We start from the raw sequence: 26738 nt of genomic DNA, 5'->3' as shown, positions 1-26738 counted from the left end.
CGTACCCCCGGTCAGCCGGCTAGTTTCAGTGATGACAATTGCGAGTGTCATAGATTTGTGGATGTATTTTTTTAAATTGATTTGTACCAAACTTTCTGTTTAAAATTATCGGTCAACTCTTTACTAACGTATTACAATATTAGTGAAGTTATGGTTAAAATCCGTCATAAACCGCTTGCCTATTTATAGATAACCCATACTAGGGAAATGGCTTTTGAACTAGATAAAAAATGTATCACTCAACTCAACGAAGCACTGGATAATGTAAGAAAAAAAAACAAAAGACAGAAACAAATAATTACCATGAATCAACTAATTATTTTAAACTACTGTTGCAGTTTTTAGGATGTAGTGTACATCTACTAATTACCATAATAATAATTTCAAGCGTCCCATTCCCACCCTCCCCCCCCCCTCCCCAACCCGCCAAAGAAAAAAAGAGTGGAAAAGAAACTGTCTCTGATTTTATATTATCTAATTTATGATTCCATTAGAATTTCAAATTGTGAATTCAAACACTTTTAGCTTTTTTTTTTATTTTATTCTGTAAGCGTCTGTGTGCACTTTTTTTGCAATTGGCGGGTAAATAATACCCCCGACAGAGCCCCAGAATAATAGTCAATCATGTTATGATGTGGACAGTTCTATAAATGGTAATGGGGTGGCTATAAATAGAATGAGGTCACGAAGACAGCGTGCGGTGCATTTATGCAGTGTACACATTCTAGCTGTCAGATTATCTAGGGCTACGTGTACACATTCTAGCTGTCAGATTATCTAGGGCTATGTGTACACATTCTAGCTGTCAGATTATCTAGGGCTTCGTGTACACATTCAGGCTGTCAGATTATCTAGTGCTACTTGTACACATTCAAGCTGTCAGATTATCTAGGGCTTCGTGTACACATTCTAGCTGTCAGATTATCTAGGGCTACTTGTACACATTCTAGCTGTCAGATTATCTAGGGCTACTTGTACACATTCTAGCTGTCAGATTATCTAGGGCTACTTGTACACATTCAAGCTGTCAGATTATCTAGGGCTACTTGTACACGAAGATTAGATTATCTAGGTATATGTGTGACACATATATTAGATTATATAGGTAATTTTGTACACAAAACATTAGATTATCCATGTATATGTGTACATGAAGCATGAGATTTTCTAGATAGGGCATATATATGTACACAAATAATCATTTCAGTACAGCAATTTAACTTTTTTTTTAAATTGATAGGCATATGAAAAAGCTATTTTATTAAAATTTAATTATTAAAACATTATATTGAAGATGCAACGGAATTTCGCCCTAGTAATTACAATTTTATATAGGTTTTTGACATGCATCGGCAGTCTACTCATGACGTCACGCCCGGTGCGTTTATACACACACGTCACTGCCACATGACCTTAGGATGACGGAGTACGCACATGAGATTTATTAAAACTTATTATCCTTGCATCCAATGATCCCAATCCACACAATCCAAACAATCCACACAGCACCCACACGTCTGTTCTCATACTGGGCCAGAGTTGAAGATTTGACTGTCTTTGATCTGGACATTTTTGTATCACCAACCAAAGATCTCCAGAGTCCTTTGTCCTGCTGGGGAATGGGCCACCAACCAAAGATCTCCAGAGTCCTTTGTCCTGCTGTCCTGTGTCTCTCTCTTTTGTGCTTTTCTTGTAAGTTCCACCGTAATGTCTGCCATATCTACAGTTCTGTTTGGTCACTGACACACGTCACGTGAATGTCACAGTTACACTATCATATAAAAATAATTAACAATACAGAAATATCACTGCCACATGTCATGTAAATGTCACTGCCACATGTCATTTAAATATCACTTGCAGCCTACCCCAACACAAGGTTTACAGATTTACAGATGACACGACACACCTAACAGAACCGCCTCGTCAATTACCGTAATACCTGGGTAAGCGGTAGCACTCAGGTGTGAGGTAGCACTTATGGGGGGAGGTAACACTTAGGTGAGCAGGTAATATTTAGTCAACGTCAGGTATTTACCTGTCAAAAGATGTTATTGTGAAGCGCGCTAATACCTAGTAATTACGTCACTGACTGTATACAAATGGTGTTTGTCTATTTAGTTTTTTTGCCATCAGTGAGTCATGTCTATCGGACTCTCCTAAATAAAATCTGCCTGAACTCCAATTCTCTTGTTGACTGACATGGAGACTGTTTACAAATCTTACACCTGACCAGTCTACCGTATGTTTAATTAAATGACAGTCTACTAAATGTTTAATTAGCTGACCATTCCACTCCATGTTTAATTAGCTGACCAGTCCACCCCATGTTTAATTAGCTGACCAGTCCATCCCATGTTTAATTAACTGACTTGTCCTCACAGATTACCCTATGCATCCAACCACCCATCCACATAACAACAATCACAACAACAACCACAACAGCAACAGCAACAACTAAACACCAATAACACCCCATCTACACAACAACAGCAACAACAACCACCACAACAACAACCACAACAACAACCACAACAACAGCAACCATTCTACAACAATAACAACCGCAACCACGAGAGCAACAATCACAACAACAACCACAACCTCAACAACAACCACAAATACAACAACAATACCAACCACATCCACAACAACAACAACAACAACAACCGCAACCATATGAGCAACAATCACAACAACAACCACAACGACAACACCAACAACACCTGTCCACACAACAACAACACCCATTTCATCATATTGATTCTCACACAAGCTCAAACTTTTCCTGTCTTTCATCCTGTCATTATTTGCTGTATCGACTGTCGTCTGTTCTCCACGCGTGAGCCGCCTTTGTTGTGTGAGCACATGGTGACGTGCATGCTCATGCATGTGGTAAACAAATACATCGGCGTTTGGTCAACACAACAGCTTTTAGAAGCTGTAAAAAAAGGTTTGATCTCTACTCGTTTGAAATCACATCGTTGACGTTATCAGGTACCACATCAAACCTTCACATTTGTCTTACATGTCATGTCATGATGTCATGACATCAAATCCTTACATCTGACAGATCCTATTTGTCAGACAGGTCCTCAGATATTTCCTGTAGGACTCAAGAGTAGGACATGGCAATACTTGTGCCGTTATATATATATATATATATATATATATATATATATATATATATATATATATATATATATATATATATATATTATATATATATAATATATATATATATATATATATATATATATATATATATATATATATAATATTTTATATATATATATATATATATATATAAGATATTATATATATATATAATATTATATATATATATATATATATATATATATATATATATATATATATATATATATATATATATATATATATATATATATATATATATATATATATATATATATATATATATATATATATATATATATATATTGCGCAGACAGCATATAAAATTGTCAGTGTCTTCTTATGAAATCAACGCCACTCAACCTTAAGATGTCAGTAGAATTTACATCGACCCAGGTTTACTGTATGAAATAACACGACCACATGAACTAAGATAACCTCCGCCATCTCTGACGTCACCACATCACATGACCTTGATCCCCTGTCCCCCACAAGACGGTATATGAATTACCTGGGTGGACTTAACGTTATTTGAACACCTGGTGTCAATACCTGGTTGATCTATGGCTCACTTAGCGTCAGGCCAACATCTGATGTAGCCTCTAACGAATATTGTTCATAATCATCACAATGTGAAATCTCTCGCTACATAGCAATGGCGACACGAATTAACGGAAATGTGATGGCGTTAGTTTTAATCACTGAGTTTGAGATATACAGCTTTAAATAATTCTATTCCTGTTCAACTTTTTTATTTCTATGATTTATCCCGCAGCTCTTGTTTATACGTGTTGCCCAGTTGTTAATTGTTGTGTTTTTGTTTCCAGTGTTATATCCCCTGTGTCCGAAAATAGATTCTTATCATTTTAATCAGGTTCACTGTTAAGGTCAGCATCAGATAATTTTGTTGATGTCTTCTTCTTCTTCGTTCTTAATTTTAGTTTTGGAAGGGATTCCCTCCAACACAAGTAAGTATACGTGTCAACTGGTTATGCGCCATTGAGGCCATTGACTCCGATTTCAGGATACTTTTCTGTCTGGATTTGCTTCCATAGCCTTTGTCCAACCAAGAACAAACTACAAGGCAGCAGTTGTTTGATTTTGTAGTGGCTGTCTCCAGCTAACGAGCCTCATCTGTCCGAGGGTTCGAACTCGAGACTTTTCGGTTTAGCAACCATGAGCTTTGTTGCTGTGATAACTTGATAAGAACCGTGTCAGCATCTAGCACTTACGTCAACAATAGATTTTCTGTCTCAACAGTCATACGACAAACGTGTTGGTGTTGGTCTGTGCACAATGTTCAGTGTTTCTTCCAGGCATCTCTTCGTGGGGACAGCGACCCTCCGGAAGAAAGTCTACCGCCCCCCACACCCCCGAACGAAATGGAATTTATATAGAAAATATATACTTTTAACAGTGTCCGCCATCCCCCCCCCCCCCCCCCCGGAGAAAAAAAAGTCTGGAAGAAACACTGACTATGTTTATCCCACACATAATTAACTCGCGGTCACGATTTCAACAGGACGTTTTCTCCTGCGCTGTCATTTTATCACAAAGTTTGGCTCCATCCACCTCATGACCCCACCCCCTACCCACGCCCCAACACCCCCTCACCCCCACCTCACCACATGTATTATACATTTTTTTACTCCACCCTTATACAACACATCATTCAATCCAAAAGTTATATCAACCTATAATCAACGTTTTTAACGTATTTTAATTAACCGTCCTCATTAAAACAATTTCTCAGCCTCTAGACCTGTTAACCCTGTTCTACCAAATCCTAAAATACACGTATGATCGCGAAACTTGCTTTTTACTTATTACCTCAGTTTAAATTGTATTTATTTCAACCTTCTAGCCCTAAATAAACATAGTCATTTGACTCTAGCTTTTTTATTCTTCTAAGTGTAACCAAATACCTTAATTTTTTGAACGACCCTAATGATCTATTTTAGTTTGAATGGGCTGACCTGAACACCCTATAAAATGGTTGAACCTGAAACACATTAAGAACTCGATGGATGTCTGTTGAACTAGGGCACATAAAAGCCTAACAAACAGGAGATGAACAAAGAAGATTAGGAAACATTAAAAGAACAAAGATCAAGAACAAGGGGGAACAATCAGAGTTTTGTTTCAAGGGAAAAAACTGAAACTTTTTTAAAAAATTTAAACAAAGTAAATAAATGTAACTAAATATTTTCTCTTTACATCGTCATAGATCATTACGTCACATCATTACATCATCAGAAAAGTCGCATAATTAAAATGTAACATCGTTACAAATTATGACGTCACGAGATGGAAACATCACATCATTACAACATCAAAACGTTATCAAAAAGTCCCATCATCACATAGTATTACGTCATATCAATATAAATCAACACGTGACATCACCACGTCACATCATAACAATTAATCACGTGATATCATCACATGACCGTCCAACAATAACATCACATATCATCACAACTCAACTTTAGCACACATCTGCAACACACACCACCATTACAAACACAGACAAGCTTCATAGAATCATAGAATATCAAACACTTTTTTCTAAAACTCGAACTCACTTCAACAACCCAATTCTCTGAACCCTCGCCCCCAAAACGGAATCCTATTTTTATCCCCCAATCAAAGGGGCGTCACTAGCCCACGTGACCAGATGGGATGAATGACCCTGTAATAACAGGACCGGGTCCCCCATCACGGCCGGTCCCCCTACCCCACAATTTTCCAGATGAGATATTTTCATCGATGGTTCTTCAAATTTTCTGCTGACGCGGGCCCCATAAGAAAGTGATACCACATTAAATATTTGGACGTCTCTAGTTCTTTAAATTTGTATCATATCTCATATAGAGGGCCCCATAAGAAAGTGATATCACATTAAATATTTGGACGTCTCTAGTTCTTTAAATTTGTATCATATCTCATGTAGAGGGCCCCATAAGAAAGTGATACCACATTAAATATTAGGACGTCTCTAGTTCTTTAAATTTGTATCATATCTCATGTAGAGGGCCCCATAAGAAAGTGATACCACATTAAATATTAGGACGTCTCTAGTTCTTTAAATTTGTATCATATCTCATGTAGAGAACCCTTAAGAAAGTGATACCACTTAAAATATTAGGACGTCTCTAGTTCTTTAAATTTGTATCATATCTCATGTAGAGGGCCCCATAAGAAAGTGATACCACATTAAATATTAGGACGTCTCTAGTTCTTTAAATTTGTATCACATCTCATGTAGAGGGCCCCATAAGAAAGTGATACCACATTAAATATAAGAACGTCTTTAGTTCTTTAAATTTGTATCATATCTCCTAACGAGGGCCCCATAAGAAAGTGATACCACATTAAATATAAGAACGTTTTTAGTTCTTTAAATTTGTATCATATCTCATGTAGAGGGCCCCATAAGAAAGTGATATCACATTAAATATTAGGACGTCTCTAGTTCTTTAAATTTGTTTCATATCTCCTAACGAGGGCCCCATTAAAATGATACCACATTAAATCTGAGGACATTTTCCTCATACTCTTCTAAGATAACTCAAGTTGTAAACAAAACCAGATACATAGATCAGCTACGAAGGAGTTTCGCAAATATATTCTCACATGTGATACCTAAATAATACGTAGTAAACAAACAAATTATGCCTGTCCTTGTCCAACTGGTATGCCCTGTAGTTATACAAATGTATCACAAAAATAGTCATGGGAGCCCGCAGGGGAACCTACCCAGATGTTGTTATCAGGGGAGGTTACACTGATTAATTAATGAGGGGAGGTCACACTGATTAATTTTATAAGGGGATGTCACACTGATTTATCTATAAGGGGAGGTCACACTGATTAATTTATAAGGGAGGTCACACTGATTAATTTTATAAGGGGATGTCACACTGATTTATCTATAAGGGGAGGTCACACTGATTAATTTATAAGGGGAGGTCACACTGATTAATTTATAAGGGGAGGTCACACTGATTAATTTATAAGGGGAGATGACACTGATTAATTTATCTCTAGAAGTCATCCCTATCAATTTAAATCAGGAAAAGTTAACCGGATTAATTTATCAGGGGAGGCTACCCTGGTTTATTTATCAGGGGAGTCAACTGGATGTTTTACTGAGGGGAAGTTACCCTGATTGATTTTTCAGGGGAACTCACCCAGATGTTTATACCAGGGGAGGTAATCTAGATGTCTTAATCAGGGCAGGTAGCCTTGATTAATTTATGAGGGTAAGTCTCACTGGTGTTACTTCAGGGTAAGTCCGCTGACGTTTTAAATTAAAAGACACACGTTATTTCATTCCCCGCTAAACGGCTGGCATAAGCGCTGACATATTCCAACAGATCTAAACAGATTCATATGTGTTAGTTTGATGTGCTTTAAGTTCTCTACCGGTTTAGTATCTATTCTATTTCTGGGTGGCTACAATGTGAACTTTTGACTCCGCAGCTAAGGACGCAGCACAGTAAATTAAGCAGTCAAGAGAAATCTAGTTTGCACACCTTATTTTAGTCTAGTTCTTATGACGTTTTATTTTCTCCCTTTGATTATTATATATGCATTTGATGTTTATGTCTTTGATGCTGTGTAAAATCTATCAAATAAATTATTATTACTGAAAAAAAAAAATCAGTATCTTTAGGAAAATCGAAAATCGCCCGACCCATTCTTCCCCCCCCCCCCCCCACCTTCTTTACTTGACTCGTTAAAGACCTGAATTTGACATCTGAATTTGCCAGCTTCCCCCATCTACTGGTACGTAATATTTCAATAGTTTTTTGATCCATTCTGTATCGCTATAAAAAAAAATAACAGTTGGTTTTTAAATTTTGACCCGTAAATCCCAGAGGGCAGGTCTTATCTTGTCTGGTGCCACGCCCTCCTACCCCCCCCCCCCCTCCCTCCCTCCCAGCATATGTCTTCAGCTTGGTCGCCACTTCCTCAGGTTTAAATGTTGCCCCGTGGGGGGAGGGGCGAATGTGACCGATTAAACAAAACCTCTGGTCAGCCGTTTAGTTGGCTGGTTGGTTTCCGTGTCTGGTTAGTGGGATGGCGATGGTCAATGTATCTACAGCAACACTGTGGTTGTAGGATGCCACTGTCCAGTAGACGGGTATGGGGGGGTGGGGTACTGACACATGACGTTTGTAGGGGTCACATGGGCACTGACACATGGACACTGACAGATGGACACTGACTGATGGAAGCTGACAGATGGACACTGACAGATGGACATGAACACATGAACACATGGACACTGACACATGGACACCGACACATGGACACTGACACATGGACACTGACACATGGAAACTAACACATGGAAACTGACACATGGACGCTGACACATGGACACTGACACATGGACACTGACACACACACTGACACATGGACACATGGACACTGGCAAATGGACATGGACACTGACACATAATGGACATTGACAAGTCCCTCTGACATGACACCATCACGAGGTGTCAAATCTTCCAATTGAAATGTGACATTTTTTTAGATGACAGATGTCATTTAGACTAGATTTATCAGATACATCTCGCAACAAGTCTCAAAATGTACTTCGATCAGATAAATATAGCATCAAAATGTCCCAAAAAAGTAAAGTTATTTTTCAAACCTGACATTCTATGGGGCAAGTGATGTAGAGTTTACCTGTTTCTGTGAGCTCAGCATATGTAGGGATGGTGTGGTCAGCACTATGCCCAGCCGACTTTACTTCCTCTAACGTGTTCACTTGAACCCGGATTTGACCTCGAGACTTTCGTATTAGCCGTCTACCGCTCAACCTCTAAGCCAAACCGTCATCCACCCCCCCCCCCCTCCAAAATAATATCATATAGTTCACATAAATAATCTAGACAGAAAATCTCACATAGTTTTAGTTTCAAATACAACAAAAGTTATATTTGCCATTGTAATTGTTTTAATTTGATCTAAACACCAAAAAAAAATCAAATTTCAAATTATATTTTTTAATTATGTTTTTTTATATTTGATATGAGTTCTCTTCCCGTGTTTGACCCCACTAATCCATCAGACTTTGACCCCGCTAATCCATCAGACTTAACACAACGGCCAACGGTGTATCCGCCCTTGTAGTCTAAAGTTACCAACCACTTCAAAATCCCCGAACCCACTTCCTTCTTCTCCAAAGAAACCCATCACGGCCGGCCTTTTGAAAACATTTTTCCAGCCTCTCCCGTCGAAGAAGACCGCTAAAGTAAAGACGGAGCTTGGCCAATTGTAGTTCTAAACCCGCAGCTCGGTGGCGCGGTTGATACAACTTGTACGTCTGCCTGTCGTCTGTCTCTTTAATTTATCGATTTCATCAGCCCGTGGCCGCATTTGTTTTCATAAAGAAAAACACGGCCATTGTTTTTTTTAGTTCGGTCGTGTGAGCAGGATATTGTCGGTGGGATATCAGGGTTGGGATAATGGGATGTGGTTAAACAGTGCTGGGATAATGGGATGTGGGATAACATTGCCGGTATAATTCGATGTTGTTTTATTTTATTTTAATACATAAAACATACGGGTTGGTATTTTAAGACGGTACTCATGCCTGTCTTGTTATTTGATAGTTGATACACCCCCCCCCCACCCCACACCCCACACCCCACACACACGCCGCCTCCTCTCAAGCTCCTCCGTATCTTCTTCAGCTTTCATTGAACTGGCCAGGTAATTATGTTATTGGAACCGTCTGCCTCTTTGAGATCTGCCGGGTTGGATTTTTTTCCTTTGTTTTGTTTTTCAAATACTCGAGGGTTGTTTTTTTCATTTTCCTTAAATGTCCTGGAAGAATTATTTCAACACAATCCAAGATATCAGTTCTTGTGATCAAATGGCCGAAGGGCAGTCGTGTGCTAAGATGGCCAACTTTAAAATTGTGTGCTAAGATGGCCAACTTTAAAGTTGTGTGCTAAGATGGCCAAGTCAAAATTTGTGTGCTAAGATGGCCAAGTCTAAAATTGTGTACTAAGATGGCCATTTCTAAAGTTGTGTGCTAAGATGGCCAACTTTTAAGTTGTGTGCTTAGATGGCCAAGTTTGAAGTTGTGTACTATGATGGACAGGTATAAAGTTGTGTGTTCAATAGGACAAGTCCGTAAATGTCTGATTGTGTATGCTAAGAGAATGTAATGAATGAGAAACAACAAAAGAGCTAAACATAATTATTCTGTCATAATCTGCAGGTTACGTCATAAAGCTTTTATTTCAACATTCACAGCCTCAATTTATACAGTAACCTGTTGCTTAACTTTAACCTTTACTCTCTAAACCATCTTGCCGTACTAACTATCTTTACTCTCTAAACCAACTTAACGTACTAACCTTACTCTCTAAACCAACTTGCCGTACTAAATTGCCTTACTCTCTAAACCAACTTGCCGTACTAAATTTCCTTACTCTCTAAACCAACTTGCCGTACTAAATTTCCTTACTCTCTAAACCAACTTGCTGTACTAACTTTACGCTCTAAACCAACTTAACGTACTAACTTAACTCTCTAAACCAACTTGCTGTACTAACTTAACTCTCTAAACCAACATGCCGTACTAACTTTACTCTCTAAAACAACTTGCCGTACTAACTTTACTCTCTAAACCAACTTGCCGTACTAACTTTACTCTCTAAAACAACTTGCCGTACTAACTTTACTCTCTAAAACAACTTGCCGTACTAACTTTACTCTCTAAAACAACTTGCCGTACTAACTTTCCTTACTCTCTAAACCAACTTGCCGTACTAACTTTCCTAACTCTCTAAACCAACTTGCCGTACTAACCATTAAAACTTGTTTCCCTTCCATCAGGACGCGCCCATAAACACCTCCAGAACCTGCTCACGTTCAGACACCGGACGACTCACCCCTGACCCTACCAGCTGTGTGAAGAATGTGACCACAGACCCACCCTAACCCTCTGACGTCACACCCCCCCCCCCACCAGCTGAGGTCAAGATGGCCAACCACCAGTACATCGAGTTGATCATCCAGTTCATGGTGACCAACAACCACTCGGACTTTGACTTCAAGGTGCCCTTCGTCAAGCCCTCCCTGCGCTACGTCTACCCCTTCCTCATCTTCCTCCACGTCGTCATCTGTCTCGTCGGCGTCGTCGGCAACACCGCCATCGTCGTCGTCATCGCCAAACGTCGTCTGTACCAGGTGGGTTCACTTTGACGTCATCAGGTGGGTTCACTGTGACGTCATCAGGTGGGTTCACTGTGACGTCACAGTGTGGGTTCACTGTGACGTCACCAGCTGGGTTCACTGTGACGTCACAAGGTGGGTTAACTGTGACGTCTCCAGGTTTGTTCACTGTGACGTCACCTTGTGGGTTGACTGTGACGTCATCAGGTGGGTCCCACAGTGACGTCACGAGGTGGGTTCTACTGTAACGTCACTTCTTCTACATACTATACAAATAAACGGGTCGTTCACTGTTTGGTTTAATTAGCTTCTCCCCACTACAGCACCGACGTAATAAATAGATCACGTGTTCAGCTAATTAAATTAACTGTTGCTCACAGAGGCTTTACACAATTTAAATATACACAATAATGTCATAGCCTATAGCGTTAAGTACAGTAATGCAATGTCATATAGCGTTAAATACAGTAATGCAATGTCATATAGTGTTAAATACAGTAATACAATGTCCTATAGCGTTAAATACTTACAGAGCATAAAAAATCGCACAAACGTTATATTGTGACGATTTTTGGTTTATAGTAATGTTCTATATTGCTATACTTTTCACAAAATGGCCTTGGCGGTAGTGATCTCTAAACTTTCTCGAATATTCTTATATAACTCTACAGGAGATGGCACATCACAATATAAACATGATTTTCAATCCATTTTTAATTACTTAAACTTTTTAAAATAGTATAAAAACTCGTAGAAAAAAGAATTGCACACCAAGTGAACGAAAAACAGTATGTGTATAATAGTGCGCAATATTATTAGTACTTTATAAATTCATATGCGTTTTTTTTTTTTTGAGAAATCGGAAATTGCGTAAACTACTACTTCCGTCAACGGAAATTACTCAAAATTTGACAGAAGGTAGAGAATTAGATCTTTTACTTACATGTGAAATTTCATTTATCTATCTGAAATAGTACTCAAGTTATAGGCTTTTGAAAAATTCAAAGTAGAAAAAATACCACTTCCGGTTATCGGAAATCGCTCAAAAGTTGATACGGATCTACAATTTTGATAAAATACTTATATATGAAATTTCATCAACCTAGCTGTAACGGTACTCAAGTTATCGTGTTAACAGACACACAGACACACATACACACTGACATACGGACAGAATTGCAAAGTCCAGTTTTTCAAACTCGATTACGCATAAAACGCCAAAATTTTTATATATCTGGATTTATAATTTTTTCCTGATTAAAACAAGTCCTCTATACTCCGGATGTGATGAAGGACTGAGGTGTAAAGCGGTGAAAACTGTCAAAATTTCATATGCTTTTTCTGCACGATTACAATAATTTCTCTATATTCTGTATACGAGAAAGTAACTAGTATGTGTTTTTAGTAAATAACTGATATGAATAATTACAAAGGATACGTCATTAAAAAACTAGACGTATCCATATTCATTTTTTTTTGTCTTTAACACTCACCTAATCTCACATCACACTAGACTTATGGTCTAACCACTCCACTAATCTCACATCACACTAGACTTATGGTCTAACCACTCACCTAATCTCACACTAGACTTATGGTCTAACCACTCCACTAATCTCACATCACACTAGACTTATGGTCTAACCACTCCACTAATCTCACATCACACTAGACTTATGGTCTAACCACTCCACTAATCTCACATCACACTAGACTTATGGTCTAACCACTCCACTAATCTCACATCACACTAGACTTATGGTGTAACCACTCCACTAATCTCACATCACACTAGACTTATAGTCTAACCACTCCACTAATCTCACATCACACTAGACTTATGGTCTAACCACTCCACTAATCTCACATCACACTAGACTTATGGTCTAACCACTCCACTAATCTCACATCACACTAGACTTATGGTCTAACCACTCAACTAATCTCACACTAGACTTATGGTCTAACCACTCACCTAATCTCACACTAGACTTATGGTCTAACCACTCACCTAATCTCACACTAGACTTATGGTCTAACCACTCACCTAATCTCACATCACACTAGATTTATGGTCTAACCACTCACCTAATCTCACATCAAACTAGACTTATGTTCTAAACACTCACCTAATCTCACATCAAACTCTGAACCTCCCCTCAGATTCTCAACTCAGCACTCATTCATTTCCTCAAGTCTGAAATATTGCCGTAGCGTCTAAATAAAAAGCGCTAAATTTGGAAGATGATGACACCGCCTCCAGCAAATCACATTTCTGGAATCTTGCGACGAATTGAATGATCCTGTCATTGTATCAGGCATGGAATAATGCTCTGGCATTTGTGGGTCTAGTATCATGGCTGTTGTGGCATTTGTGGGTCCCACTATCAAGGCTGATGTGGCATTTGTGGGTCCCAGTATCATGGCTGTTGTGGCATTTGTGGGTCCCAGTATCATGGCTGCTGTGGCATTTGTGGGTCCCAGTATCATGGCTGATGTGGCATTTGTGGGTCCCACTATCAAGGCTGCTGTGGCATTTGTGGGTCCCAGTATCATGGCTGATGTGGCATTTGTGGGTCCCAGTATCATGGCTGATGTGGCATTTGTGGGTCCCAGTATCATGGCTGCTGTGTGGTTCTGTGTGTCCCAGAATCATGTCTGGTGTTCTGTGGGTCCCAGTATCATGGCTGCTGTGGTGTTTTATGGGTCCCAGTATCATGGCTCATGTGGCATTTGTGGGTCCCAGTATCTTGCCTATTGTGTTGTATTGTGGGTCCCAGTATTATGGCTGATGTGGCATTTGTGGGTCCAAGTATCTTGCCTGCTGTGGTGTATTGTGGGTCCCAATATTATGCCGGTGTTCTATGCTGTGATCTATTGCCTAGCACAGAGTACAGAACTTCTCATTGCTGATGCTCTACGGCCTGGCCTAGATCAGAATTTATCCAAATGTACTTCATGTGTACTATGCTCAATTTTTGTATTAAATACAAGTTTGTTTCCAACAAGTATTTCCACAATAACCGGCTTTAAAAAAAAGTTTAGTAACTCATACGCCTCGCGAAATCAGATCGTACTTAAACAATGAGCTCCAACTTGATACGAATTGAACTTAACTTTGGCTTTGTTTTGCTCTAGGAAAAATTGCTTTAAAGGTCAGTACCTGATTTTGTTTTTAAAATAACATTAATGTTTTCACTTTACTGTAGCATTGGCTTTGGTGTTGAAAAAAATAGCTACCTCTAAAATGTCAGTAACTTCTGTTTAAAAAAAAATCCATGAATTCTTCAACGAATTCCAGAATACTGTGGACATTTATTGCTTTTAACAAAACTCTTTTATATGTTTTCTGGTTTGATTGTTTTAATCTTAGAACATTAGTTTCAAACGGTTATTTTTCTCTCTGTTTGAAAGGCTGCTTCCTCAGCAACAAAATGCAATAAAAAATTTCTCCAATGATAATAGGGCTTGTAAGTCTCGGCCTCTCTCGCTTTAAATTCAAAACCTCGTTAGCCAGGGAAAGATATACATTTTCGAAAAAAAAAATTTGTTTTGAACATAATTCCCGTAGACTACAAAAATGACGGCGGCTATTTGTTTAGAGGCCTCGCTTCAAAAATTTTAATTAAATCACCAAGATTTAATGAAACGATTATTTATTTTTTTTTACTAAAAGAATCAAATTTAGTACGGATTCAAATAAAAAAAATAACAAACTGCATGCTTCTTTTTTTTATAAATCACAATCTCACGCAGGCTTTTTTTTTCTTCAATCTTGCCTACATCAGTATCATTTTAATTGTTTAGGGTTTTTTAAAAACAACACCGGAAGTAACTTTTCTATTATTATTTTTCTACCGATTAATAAAAATACTCACATTTGGTTTGAAAAATACTAGCTGGCAAGTCTGAAAACTGGAAGCTGGTAACTTACTTGCAAAGCCTAATTCTTTTTTTTTTCTCATTCCAGGACCAAACGTATTTTTTATTGGCCAACCTGGCCTTCTCTGACCTGATCAAATGTTTGGCCGTGCTGCCCATAAGTCTGGCCAACTTCCTGATACAGAACTGGCTCTTTGGCAGCTTTTTGTGTTTCTTCCTGCCCATGTTGCAGTGTTTCCCTGTACATGCATCTATGCTGACATACCTGACCATCGCTATAGACAGGTAGGTGATGGGGGGAGGGGGGAGTGTGATGGGGGAGTGGGTGATGGGGAGGGTGGGGAGGGTGGTTGGTAATGGGGAGGGTGGTTGGTGGTGGTGAGGGTAATGTGGTGGGGAGGGGAGGGATGATGGGTAATGATGGGTAAATGGAGTTGGGTTAGGAGAGTCTGGTTAGGAGAGTCTGGTTAGGAGAGTCTGGTTAGGAGAGTCTGGTTAGGAGAGTCTGGTTAGGAGAGTCTGGTTAGGAGAGTCTGGTTAGGAGAGTCTGGTTAGGAGAGTCTGGTTTTGAGAAGTGTGGTTAGGGTTAGAAGAGTCTGGTTAGGAGAGTCTGGTTAGGAGAGTCTGGTTAGGAGAGTCTGGTTAGGAGAGTCTGGTTAGGAGAGTCTGGTTAGGAGAGTCTGGTTAGGAGAGTCTGGTTAGGAGAGTCTGGTTAGGAGAGTCTGGTTAGAGTTAGGAGTCTGGTTAGGGTTAGGAGTCTGGTTAGGGTTAGGAGAGAAGTTAAGTGCGAGTAAGAAGACGACATAAGACCAGAACGAACGCGAACGTGAATCAATATGTGACGTCATCTCACCTTGACACTTGAGAATGCCACGGACCTCATAACGAGGCTAGATAAGCTCTACTGTATCGGGTTCTAGCTGTTCTTTCCTGCTAATTAACGCAATCACTTTAATCACCCGTTCTCTCATCGCCTCTCCGAGCTGTCCTGTAATTTGAACCCTCGGCCTAGGAAAAAAAATATTTCACTAAATCGTATTGAACGACACCGTAAAATAACAGGGGAAAGGGGCGGGGGGATTTGTGTTGTAAATTTTGTTTCAAGTAGAAAGTCAGGGTTGTGAAAGGTGTGGAAGTTATGACACTCTGCCTCACACTTTGTCACACATCCTGGATGACACACTCACTCTGGCATCCTAATACACGATCTAATCCACATTAATCTAAAAGATTATCTGCACTAATCGAAAAGATTATCTGCACTAATCTAAAAGATAACCACCCCTAACAGAGAACTACCTACTAGATAAGCTGCCCCCAATGTGCACCAATCTACAAGATTATTACCCCTAAATGAGTATTACTAATAAGATAATCTGCCCCTACTGTACACTAGAAGATTATCTGCCCCTACTGCACACTAATAAGATAATCTGCCCCTACTGTACACTAGAAGATTATCTGCCCCTACTGCACACTAAAAGATTACCTGCCCCTACTGTACACTAAGAAGATTATCTGCCCCTAGTGTCCACTTGAAGATTACCTGCCCCTACTGTACACTAACCTAGAAGATTATCTGCCCTTACTGTACACTAGAAGATTATCTGCCCCTACTGTACACTAACCTACAAGATTATCTGCCCCTACTGTCCACTAGAACATTATCTGCCCCTACTGTACACTAGAAGATTATCTGCCCCTACAGTACACTAGAAGATTATCTGCCCCTACAGTACACTATAAGATTATCTGCCTCTACTGTACACTAACCTAGAAGATTATCTGCCCCTACTGTACACTAACCTAGAAGATTATCTGCCCTTACGGTACACTAGGTGATTATCTGCCCCTACTGTACATTAACCTAGAAGATTATCTGCCCCTACTGTACACTAACCTAGAAGATTATCTGCCCCTACTGTACACTAACCTAGAAGATTATCTGCCCCTACTGTACACTAACCTAGAAGATTATCTGCCCCTACTTACATTAACCTAGAAGATTATCTGCCCCTAATGTACACTAACCTAGAAGATTATCTGCCCCTACTGTACACTAACCTAGAAGATTATCTGCCCCTACTGTACACTAACCTAGAAGATTAGCTGCCCCTACTGTACACTAACCTAGAAGATTATCTGCCCTTACTGTACACTAACCTAGAAGATTATCTGCCCCTACTGTACACTAACCTAGAAGATTATCTGCCCTTACTGTACACTAACCTCGAAGATTATCTGCCCCTACTGTACACTAGCCTAGAAGATTATATGCCACTTCTGTACACTAACCTAGAATATTTTCTCTTAACATTGTAACCCTACCTCACACACTTAAGCACATATTTCTAACCGGAGTCTCAAATGTTTTCCTCCATCTTTCCCCTAAACCTGATCAGCTGAACGATCGATTTGTTTCTCGGATTTATATTGATTACACCCCCTCCCCTTCCCCCAGTTTTCGTCCACTAAATCCTTCCGCCATCCGACAATTTCACGCCGGAATTTTACGTTAGAATCTAACACGTTTTATTTTTTTTAAATCTTACATCCTAATTGATTTATCCCTGAATTATAGACTGCTGATTGGATTAATTCGCCCTTGACCTTGTTGTGTTATTGATTGGAAGAATCGATTTCCATGTGTTGTTTTTTTTCTCCTGCTACTAAAAAACCGTTTGATGTACTCGCCCTTTAAAGCGGTATCGATTTATTTCTAATATCGATGCTAACTCCAGCCTTCTTCTCCCCAGGTATCGACTGATAGTCCACCCCTTCAAGAGCCGATTACCAGCTGGGCTGTGTGTGATCGCCGTGTGGGTTGGCTCCGTGTGTGTGGTGCTGCCCTACGCCATCTACATCAAGTACATCGATCTCGGCGCCTCTCTAGGTGGGTTGTCGTTCTTGGTGGATGTGGGGGGGTTGTGGTTCTTGGTGGGTGTGGGGGGGGTTGTGGTTCTTTGTGGGTGTGGGGGTTGTGGTTCTTGGTGGGTGTGGGGGGGGTTGTGGTTCTTTGTGGGTGTGGGGGTTGTGGTTCTTGGTGGGTGTGGGGGTTGTGGTTCTTGGTGGGTGTGGGGAGTTGTCGTTCTTGGTGGGTGTGGGGGGTTGTCGTTCTTGGTGGGTGTGGGGGGTGGGGGTTGTCGTTCTTGGTGGGTGTGTGGGGGTTGTGGTTCTTGGTGGGTGTGGGGGTTGTCGTTCTTGGTGGGTGTGGGGGGGTGTGGGGGTTGTCGTTCTTGGTGGGTGTGTGGGGGTTGTGGTTCTTGGTGGACGTGGGGGTTGTCGTTCTTGGTGGGTGTGGGGGTTGTGGTTCTTGGTGGGTGTGGGGGTTGTGGTTCTTGGTGGACGTGGGGGTTGTCGTTCTTGGTGGGTGTGGGGGGTTGTGGTTCTTGGTGGGTGTGGGGGGTTGTGGTTCTTTGTGGTTGTTTGTGGTTGCGTGGGTTGTGGTTCTTGGTGGGTGTGTGGGTTGTGTGGGTTGTGGTTCTTGGTGGGTGTGTGGGTTGTGTGGGTTGTGGTTCTTGGTGGGTGTGCGGGTTGTGGTTCTTGGTGGGTGTGCGGGTTGTGGTTCTTGGTGGGTGTGCGGGTTGTGGTTCTTGGTGGGTGTGCGGGTTGTGGTTCTTGGTGGGTGTGTGGGTTGTTGTTCTTTGTGTTTGTGGGGGTTGTGGTTCGTTGTGGTTGTGAGTTGGAGTTTTAGGTGGATGGGGTTGTGGTTCTTGGTAATAGGAGGGTTGTGTTTCTTGGTGGATGGGGTTGTAGTAGTGATTCTTGGTGGATGGGTGGATCGTAGTTTGTGTTTGATAAGTAGGTTGTGGTCCTTGGCTAATGGGGTTGTGGTCCTTGATTGATTAGTGTTTTGTTTTTAAATAATTAATTACTGGTTTTCAGTTCATTTTTAATTGGTAGATTTAGTTCCTATAAACTAGTTATACTAATGGTGGTAGAATATATTTCACAGACATCATTATGGGGTAGCCCATGGCAAACTGACGTCAACTACTAATTGGCATGCTCAATCAACCTAATACTTGCAATTATAAATAGTCTCTAGACACAATCCATAAATAGCAACTAACACGATAAGGTTGCAGGCATAACTTTTTTTTAATGTGCTAAAAACCAAAAACCTTCAGAAAGATTAAAACACCCAAACTCCAAAAAGATTTTAACACCCAAACCTTCATGAAGATTTTAACACCCAAACCACGAGACAGATTTTGAGATTTTTATTTTTTGTGTCGTACGCAGCGTGAAGACATCTGCAGTTATCGAATAATCCGGATAGCCTCCCTTGCGTTAATTACCTCCCCTGGCTGGATGTATTCCCCACTTGATATTCCTGACATGCAACACGGGGCAAGAAGAGACGCGAGTTTTCGTTTCGCGTCTGGTTCAAGTGTGCTTTCAAATTACCCGCCCGTCTGTCTGCAAGACGGAGGCGTGATTTGAAGGGGCGTTGACACGGGAGGTGGGGAGGGGGGGGTCAGTTCGTCTGCGTTGCATTTTGGTACGTCAGTTTTGCTCATATCTGTAGGGGTCAAATAACATTCGCGTGGACGGCCGATCGCTCAACATTAATTATAGAACTCTAATGACACGCATAAGATATTACCGAAATAACCTTGATTGGCCCTCATCAGGGATGGGTTGGCCCGCCAATCTACCGGGAAAAATCCCGGTGCCCCCCCCCCCCCCCCCCCAAGAAAAAATCTAGATGGGTGCCGCGAGTGGTGCTGTAATAGCGCTATAAGTGTTTTAATTTTTTTAATTTTTTTGTTTAACTGTTGTTTTTTCTACATTTTACCATTTGGATTCCTTCATACAAAATAGTTAAATTCATTGTTTCTCATGGAGCAAAAAAAAAAAAACAACAGTGTAATGAAAATTCCAATCCAAGGTTAAGGGGGGGGGGGCTTTTAAAAATTTCCCGGGCCCCTTGGACACACCCAGTTCAACCCTGACCCTCACAGAGACACGCACGACACTTGTCAACAAGGTCATTAACAAATCCAAATTAAATAACAAATGTATTATTTTGGAAAATAAGTTTAAATCCTTTGTATTTGTTGAATGATTTTTATCTTTTTTGGTTTCCATTGAACCAAATGTTTGGTTTTTCCACTAAGTAAATTAGACCTCATTAAAATGGTTTCACTTCTTTTTAGAAAAAATGTTTCTATATAAAGCTCGATTAATTAAATTAATTAGCCACTTGCGCAAGTGTCAAAAAAATAATCACCCCATTGACACGGTTCTATATTGATGAGTAGTGATGACGTCATCATCTAATAATGTAAGGAGGAATTTTTTTATGTAACATGCGTACAGACAAGTTATCAGACAGGTCTACATGAGATGGGAGGAGGGGGGGTAGAGACAAGTTACCTGACAGGTCTACACGGGGAGGGTGGTAGGGACAAGTTACTGGAGGGGAGTCTATATGGGGAGGGGGGAGCTAGAGACTACATGAGGGAGGGGGAGCTAGAGACAAGTTACCTGACAGGTCTACATGAGGAGGGGGTAGGGTAAAGGGTTAGGCACCAGGTTGTAGATATGGGGTTGTAATCGTTGGTCAACGTGGTGGGGTGGTAGAGCGCACGACGTCTAACCCGAAAATTCTAGGTTCGTATCCCGTGCCCTCGGAGCTCCCGAGAGTCCATCCAGCTCTGGTAGAACTGACCACACTATCCTGTCATAGGCTGAGGTCACGGTGACAGGTAAACTCTACTCCACCTGCACTATTGTTGACGGTCAGAATCAGATACGAAAGGGGTTTTCGAGTGGATGAGGGTGGGGGAGGGGGGGGGGGGGTTGTGGGGCTGATATAATCCTTACGGAAATCGACTGGCGTTATGTTTTGGCGACAGTGCGATATATATATATATATATATATATATATATATATATATATATATATATATATATATATATATATATATATATATATATATGACCCCCCCATGTTTCTCTAGAACATGGTCCGTGATTTTAAAAAAAAACCTTCTAGACATATTGTCTGGTTCTCGCCATTTAGAATGTACGAGTGGATAAAAAATTTTAAACATAATTTAAGGATTCACAACCATTTATCATCAAACTTGAACTAAAAAATGTCCGAAACATTCCCAGAAATTTTTTTTTAAAATCACATGGTGTATTGACCGATTGAAATTTGGTGTTCAGGTCGATGGGTGTGTGGTGTTTAGGCCGTTGGGGATGTGGTTTTTAGGCCGACGGGTGTGTGGTGTTCAGGTCGACGGGTGTGTGGTGTTTAGGCCGATGGGAATGTGTTGTTATGGCCGATATTGGTGTGGTGTTTAGGCCGATGTGGATGTGGTGTTTAGACCGATGAGGGTGTGACGTTTAAGACCAATGGACAGAGTTCCTAGAAATGTAATAAAACGATAATTCTGATTGGGTCAAACTGTCCCCTATTTTATCACATTCCGCCTCCAATATCTCCTGAATTAGCAAGTCCCTCCACACAAGCAACCCTCCCAGATTCCCGACAACAGCCAAAGAAAAGGCGAGCCGTCTGATGCTCATGTGGTGAGGTTCGAGCGAAATGTCGTGATATAAGCAAGGCGCGGGCTAAAAATAGCATCATAAGAATTCCCGGTACGTCCACTGACGGATACAAGTAATTCCAATTTAGAGAATCGAATCCATCAATTGAAAACAATTATTGCGATGTCTAGCAAAGCGGGTATGTGGCGGTTTGGCTGGAGGGTGTAGGTTGCTGTAGGTTGTAGGTTGTTATATATTATTGGAGGTTGGAGGTTGCTATAGATTGTTGGAGGTTGTAGGTCACATTAAGTTGCTGTCGGCTGTAGCTTGCTGGAGGTTGCTGGCGATTGTTGTAGGCTGCTGTAGGTTTTTGTATATTACTGTAGGTTGCTGGAGGTTGCTGGCGATTGTTGTAGGCTGCTGTAGGCTTCTGTATATTACTGTAGGTTGCTGTAGCTTGCTGTAGCTTGCTGTTGGTTTTTGTATGATGCTGTAGGTTTCTGTATATTACTTTAGCTTGCTGTAGGTTGCTGTAGGTTGATGTAGCTTGCAGTAACTTGCTGTTGGTTTTTGTATGATGCTGTAGGTTGTTGTAGGTTTTTGTAGGTTGCTGTAGGTTTCTGTATATTACTGTAGGTTGCTGTAGCTTGCTGTAGGTTGATGTAGCTTGCTGTAGGTTGCTGTAGCTTGCAGTAACTTGCTGTTGGTTTGTGTATGATGCTGTAGGTTGTTGTAGGTTTTTGTAGGTTGCTGTAGGTTGCAATAGGCTGCTATAGGTTGCTGTATGCTGTTGTAGGCTGTTGTAGTTTGCTATAGGTTGTTGTAGCTGCAATAGGTTGCTGTGGGCTTTTTTATGTTGTTGTATGTTCCTATAGGTTGCTGTAGGTTCCTGTATGTTCCTATAGGAACACCTGACAGCCTACAGCTAAGCCCATGTCCTGGCCCATGTCTGGCCATCATCACTAGCCGAGGTTATGGGTTTTTTTTTCGGGGGGCGGGAAGGGGGGGGGTATCTCTAGAACCCCATCTAGTCGACTCGCAAATCAATAACATGATTTTAAAAAGTATTGAACGGTGATCCACACCCCCACCCCACGGGTCCTGCCTGAGAATACATTATCCCCACGGTGGGAGCGGAGTGCCCCTGGTTACATAATTCTCCAACGTTGGGAGGGGAGGGGGGAGTAGTCAGCAAGCGCTTTACAGGCGCTCGAATTTTGGGGTGCAAGGATTTGAGAATTGCATTACGTGCGTTTTAAAATTTTAATATTGATAGGGTGCTATTTTGTAGAAGGGGGGGGGGGGGCTTCTATGAAACTAAACGTGGTAAAAACTATAATAGAACAGTACAGAAATGTAGTTGAGTTGGAAACTAGAACTTATTGGAACTATAATACGACAGTATGGGGATGTAACTGTTTGAAACTAAATAGACCTTGTCAGGGCTATAATCAGAGTATCCGATTCCTCCCGGAGACCCAGCTGTCTGGGGGAGAGACGGTGCAATCTATCGATAGCTGCTGTCTCGATATCTGCTGTCTCGATATCTGCTGCCTCGATATCTGCTGCCTCGATATCTGTTGCCTCCATATCTGCTGCCTCGATATCTGCTGCCTCGATATCTGCTGCCTCGATATCTGCTGCCTCGATATCTGCTGCCTCGATATCTGCTGTCCTTGTGTGGCATCAGACTATCTTAGCACTTGTTTAACCCCTTTCGACCCATATCAAATTATCTCGACATTCAATGCCCTTACAACCTAGTCGTGTGCTGACTACCCCACTGAATGAAGATTTAGCGCCTTAAAATTCGATCAGTCTAAAAAGAAACTTAAACGTTCAGTGTTAGGATAGCTCGCATTCTACTGATGATCACATTACGTTCTAACCATAATCTGGTACAATGAACCTTAACGTCAATGTTCTACTCAAATACTGAGTGGTGTTCATATTAGCTTTGGTTTGACCACTTATCCACCCTGCTTGTGTGATCACCTTATCTCTTTGACCACTTGTTAGACCCCTTGTACCCTTCCTCTGACCAATGCCCACTTTGCCTCTTACCATTGCCCACCCTCCCACTAACCATTATCCACCTTCCCTTCCCAGGTGACGATTTTGTCGGTGTGGGCATCTGCTTCGTGTTTGGTGAGCGGCGTATCGAGGAATACCTACGGGCCATGTTCGTCACCCTCTACGCCATGCCCCTGGCCGTCATGGCTCTCCTGTACGTCCGCGTATCCGCCGAGTTCAAATCCAGGGAGACGTCCTTCATCTCGGTCCACTTCACGCAGAACATCACCAGCGCGGACCCGGACCAGGACCGCGCCAACCGGATCAGCCCGCCGTGGCCCGCGGTCGAAAACTACAAAACCACCATCATCCAAGCGGCGCCCCCGGCGTCGGTAGACGCCCCGCCGGCGTTTTTCAACAACGGCACGGGCGTGACGGTCCCCCCGCCCAGGTCTGAGTTCCCGGAACGTGCTCACTCCCAGCGCTACCAGCGCAGCCCGACCTGCAGCGGCGACGGCAGCAGCACCGCCAGCAGCCACCACCACCACCACCACCACAGACACATCAAGTCCACCCACGCTAGCCGCGCGGCCCACGTCACGGAAGACGAGCTCGACATCGAGAAGGAGAAGCGGGCCCAGAACTACCTCATCACCATGACGACGCTGTTCGGCATCTGCTGGTGCCCGCTGCACATCCTGTTCCTGGTCACCTTCTTCGTGCACGAGACCAACGCCAACACCGACCACTACGACATCACCTACATCCTCTTCGCCTGGTTCGGTTTCCTCTCCACCTGTACCACCCCCGTCCTGTTCGCCTCCTGGAGAATGTCGGACGCCACCAAGGACCGGCTCCGGGGCTACTTCCGGTTCAGCAACCGGCCCCGCACCTCCAACTGTTCTCAGGTAAGTCTTGACCACAGGACATGGCACCACACCTGGACTGACCGTAAAATTCCAGAACAAGTAAGTGTTGTAAATTTGTACTTAACGATCGACCTTGAACTTAAAAACATCAACCTAGATAACTCAGATATCTTCACACATCCCCCCCACCCCCCACCCAGAGGCGTAGCGACCCTTCCCGGCGCCCGGGGACATACTTCCAATTTGGCGCCCCCTCGAGAGCAAATTTTCGATTTGCACCCCCCCTCGAACTTTTCATTTGCACCCCCCCCTCAAACTTTCGATTTGCACCCCCCCCCCTCGAACTTTTCATTTGCACCCCCCCCCCCCCCTCAAACTTTCAATTTGGCGCCCCCCCTAAGGTCGGCGCCCGGGGACATATGTCCCCCCCCGCCCCCCCCCCTCGCTACGCTACTGCCCCCACCCCCAACTGACTGCCGAAAAGTTGCCCTGTACCAAAGCTACAGCATAACGTCTTTAAGATTGATTTTTAATCACAGTAACCAGACATAGCAAGCTGACACTTGAAAATTTCACTTTGGGATATATGGGGGCTGGGATAGGGACTGGATAGGGGCTGGGGTAGGGGCTGGGGTTGGGGCTGGGGCTGGAGTAGGGGCTGGGGTAGGGGCTGGGGTAGGGGCTAGCACAGGCTGGGTTGTTTCAAAAATGTGCCCTCCACTTTCCGGTTAAATCTTGTTCCAGTACAGACTTGAGTTTCTGCAAGTCAGGGGTCGGGTTTCTCTCGGATAATTTTCTCCGGAGGTGCTCTGAAAACTTCCGGAAGAAGGGGAAGGAAACTAGTTCAAGTTCACATTTTCTAAATATATTTTTTCTACTCGGCCCAGTGGTGAGTAAGGAGGGGGGAGGGGGAGCTCTAACCCCAGGAGAAATACCTGAAAGAAACACTGGTTAAGGTTGAGACGTCCCCTCAGACCAGTGTAAGCACCAGAATAAATGCGTCACTTTCAATTTATGGTTACCATTTTATAATGCGATCCCAGAATAATCCTAGTATCCCAGTGCTAATGTGACCCCTAAACCCTCCTAGTATCCCAGTGGTATTGTGTGTGTGTGTGTGTGTGTTTTTATACGTGTGCTTGTATGTGTGCTTTATGTATGTTTGTTTGTATGTATATTCGCGTGTTTTTCGTGTGCTTATGTATATATATATATATATATATATATATATATATATATATATATATATATATATATATATATATATATATATATATATATATATATATATATATATATATATATATATATATATTTAAACAAATGTATGTTTGTGTGTGTGTGTGTGTGTTAGACCGTCCAAGAAAACTTGGAACTCTAGGAAATAAATACGAGCAGCCAACACATAATCGATGCCATGACCGCCATGTTTTTCTGGTTTTTTTGTTTACTTTCGCTTTCTGATCAATCAACGAGAAACAGTTTGAGAAGATCTGTGATAACTCGTTCTGACATCAATGTGGTGGGGGGGGGGGGAGGGTGGAAAATGTTTCAAGATCAACGGCACTGTATCGTACATAAAGGGGTCCACAAAAATAACGTTACGGAAGAGGGAGGTAAGGTGCCTGATAGACATTTGATTAGAGAAGGGGTGGGGGGGGGGGTAGGTCCTAGATATATACGACTGGGAGAGGGGACCAAAAAAAATGTTGATGAGAATTGTGTGAGTTTATTGAATGAGCGGCAAAGTTCGATACGACACCGGCTAGACTGGTCCAAACTCGATTCCCTGGGGGTCAGGGTGGCGCCAGCCCGACCCTGGGGCCACGCCGCCCCACCCCTGACGTTTCTCGTCGTTTTCAGATCTATACCCGGGGCCGCGCCGCCCCACCCTTGAAGTTTCTCGGTCTTTTCATATCTATGTGCAAGTTTTTTTTGTTTTGTTTTTTCGGTTTTTTTTTCTGGTTCCATAATTTAATCGAACGTAGTTTCCTCATATTCGATGTCAGAGTCTTGTACGTGTAGGCACCAGGAAATTGTAGGGTGGGGGTAGTTGTGGTTGATACACTTAGATGTGGTGGTAGTTGTGGTTGGTAGTTTTTGTTGGCC

General features: G+C 41.9%; 1 protein-coding gene across 1 annotated transcript in view; it reads left to right on the top strand.

The window, feature by feature from the left end:
* The first annotated feature begins 11169 nt into the window (after positions 1–11169).
* The window catches only part of LOC131954344 (neuropeptide Y receptor type 5), a 37587-nt gene continuing 22018 nt past the window's right edge, over positions 11170–26738 (top strand). Inside the window, exons 1-4 of the mRNA XM_059317957.1 lie at positions 11170–11376; positions 15332–15528; positions 18000–18136; positions 23857–24668. Of these exons, the coding sequence (XP_059173940.1) occupies positions 11170–11376; positions 15332–15528; positions 18000–18136; positions 23857–24668 (1353 nt within the window). The remainder of the gene's footprint in view (positions 11377–15331; positions 15529–17999; positions 18137–23856; positions 24669–26738) is intronic.

This window comes from Physella acuta, unplaced genomic scaffold (genome assembly GCF_028476545.2).
Source record: "Physella acuta isolate Inbredline_101_S28 unplaced genomic scaffold, ASM2847654v3 ptg000078l, whole genome shotgun sequence".
Lineage (NCBI taxonomy): Eukaryota > Metazoa > Mollusca > Gastropoda > Physidae > Physella > Physella acuta.
This window is presented reverse-complemented; position numbering and strand designations above follow the sequence as displayed.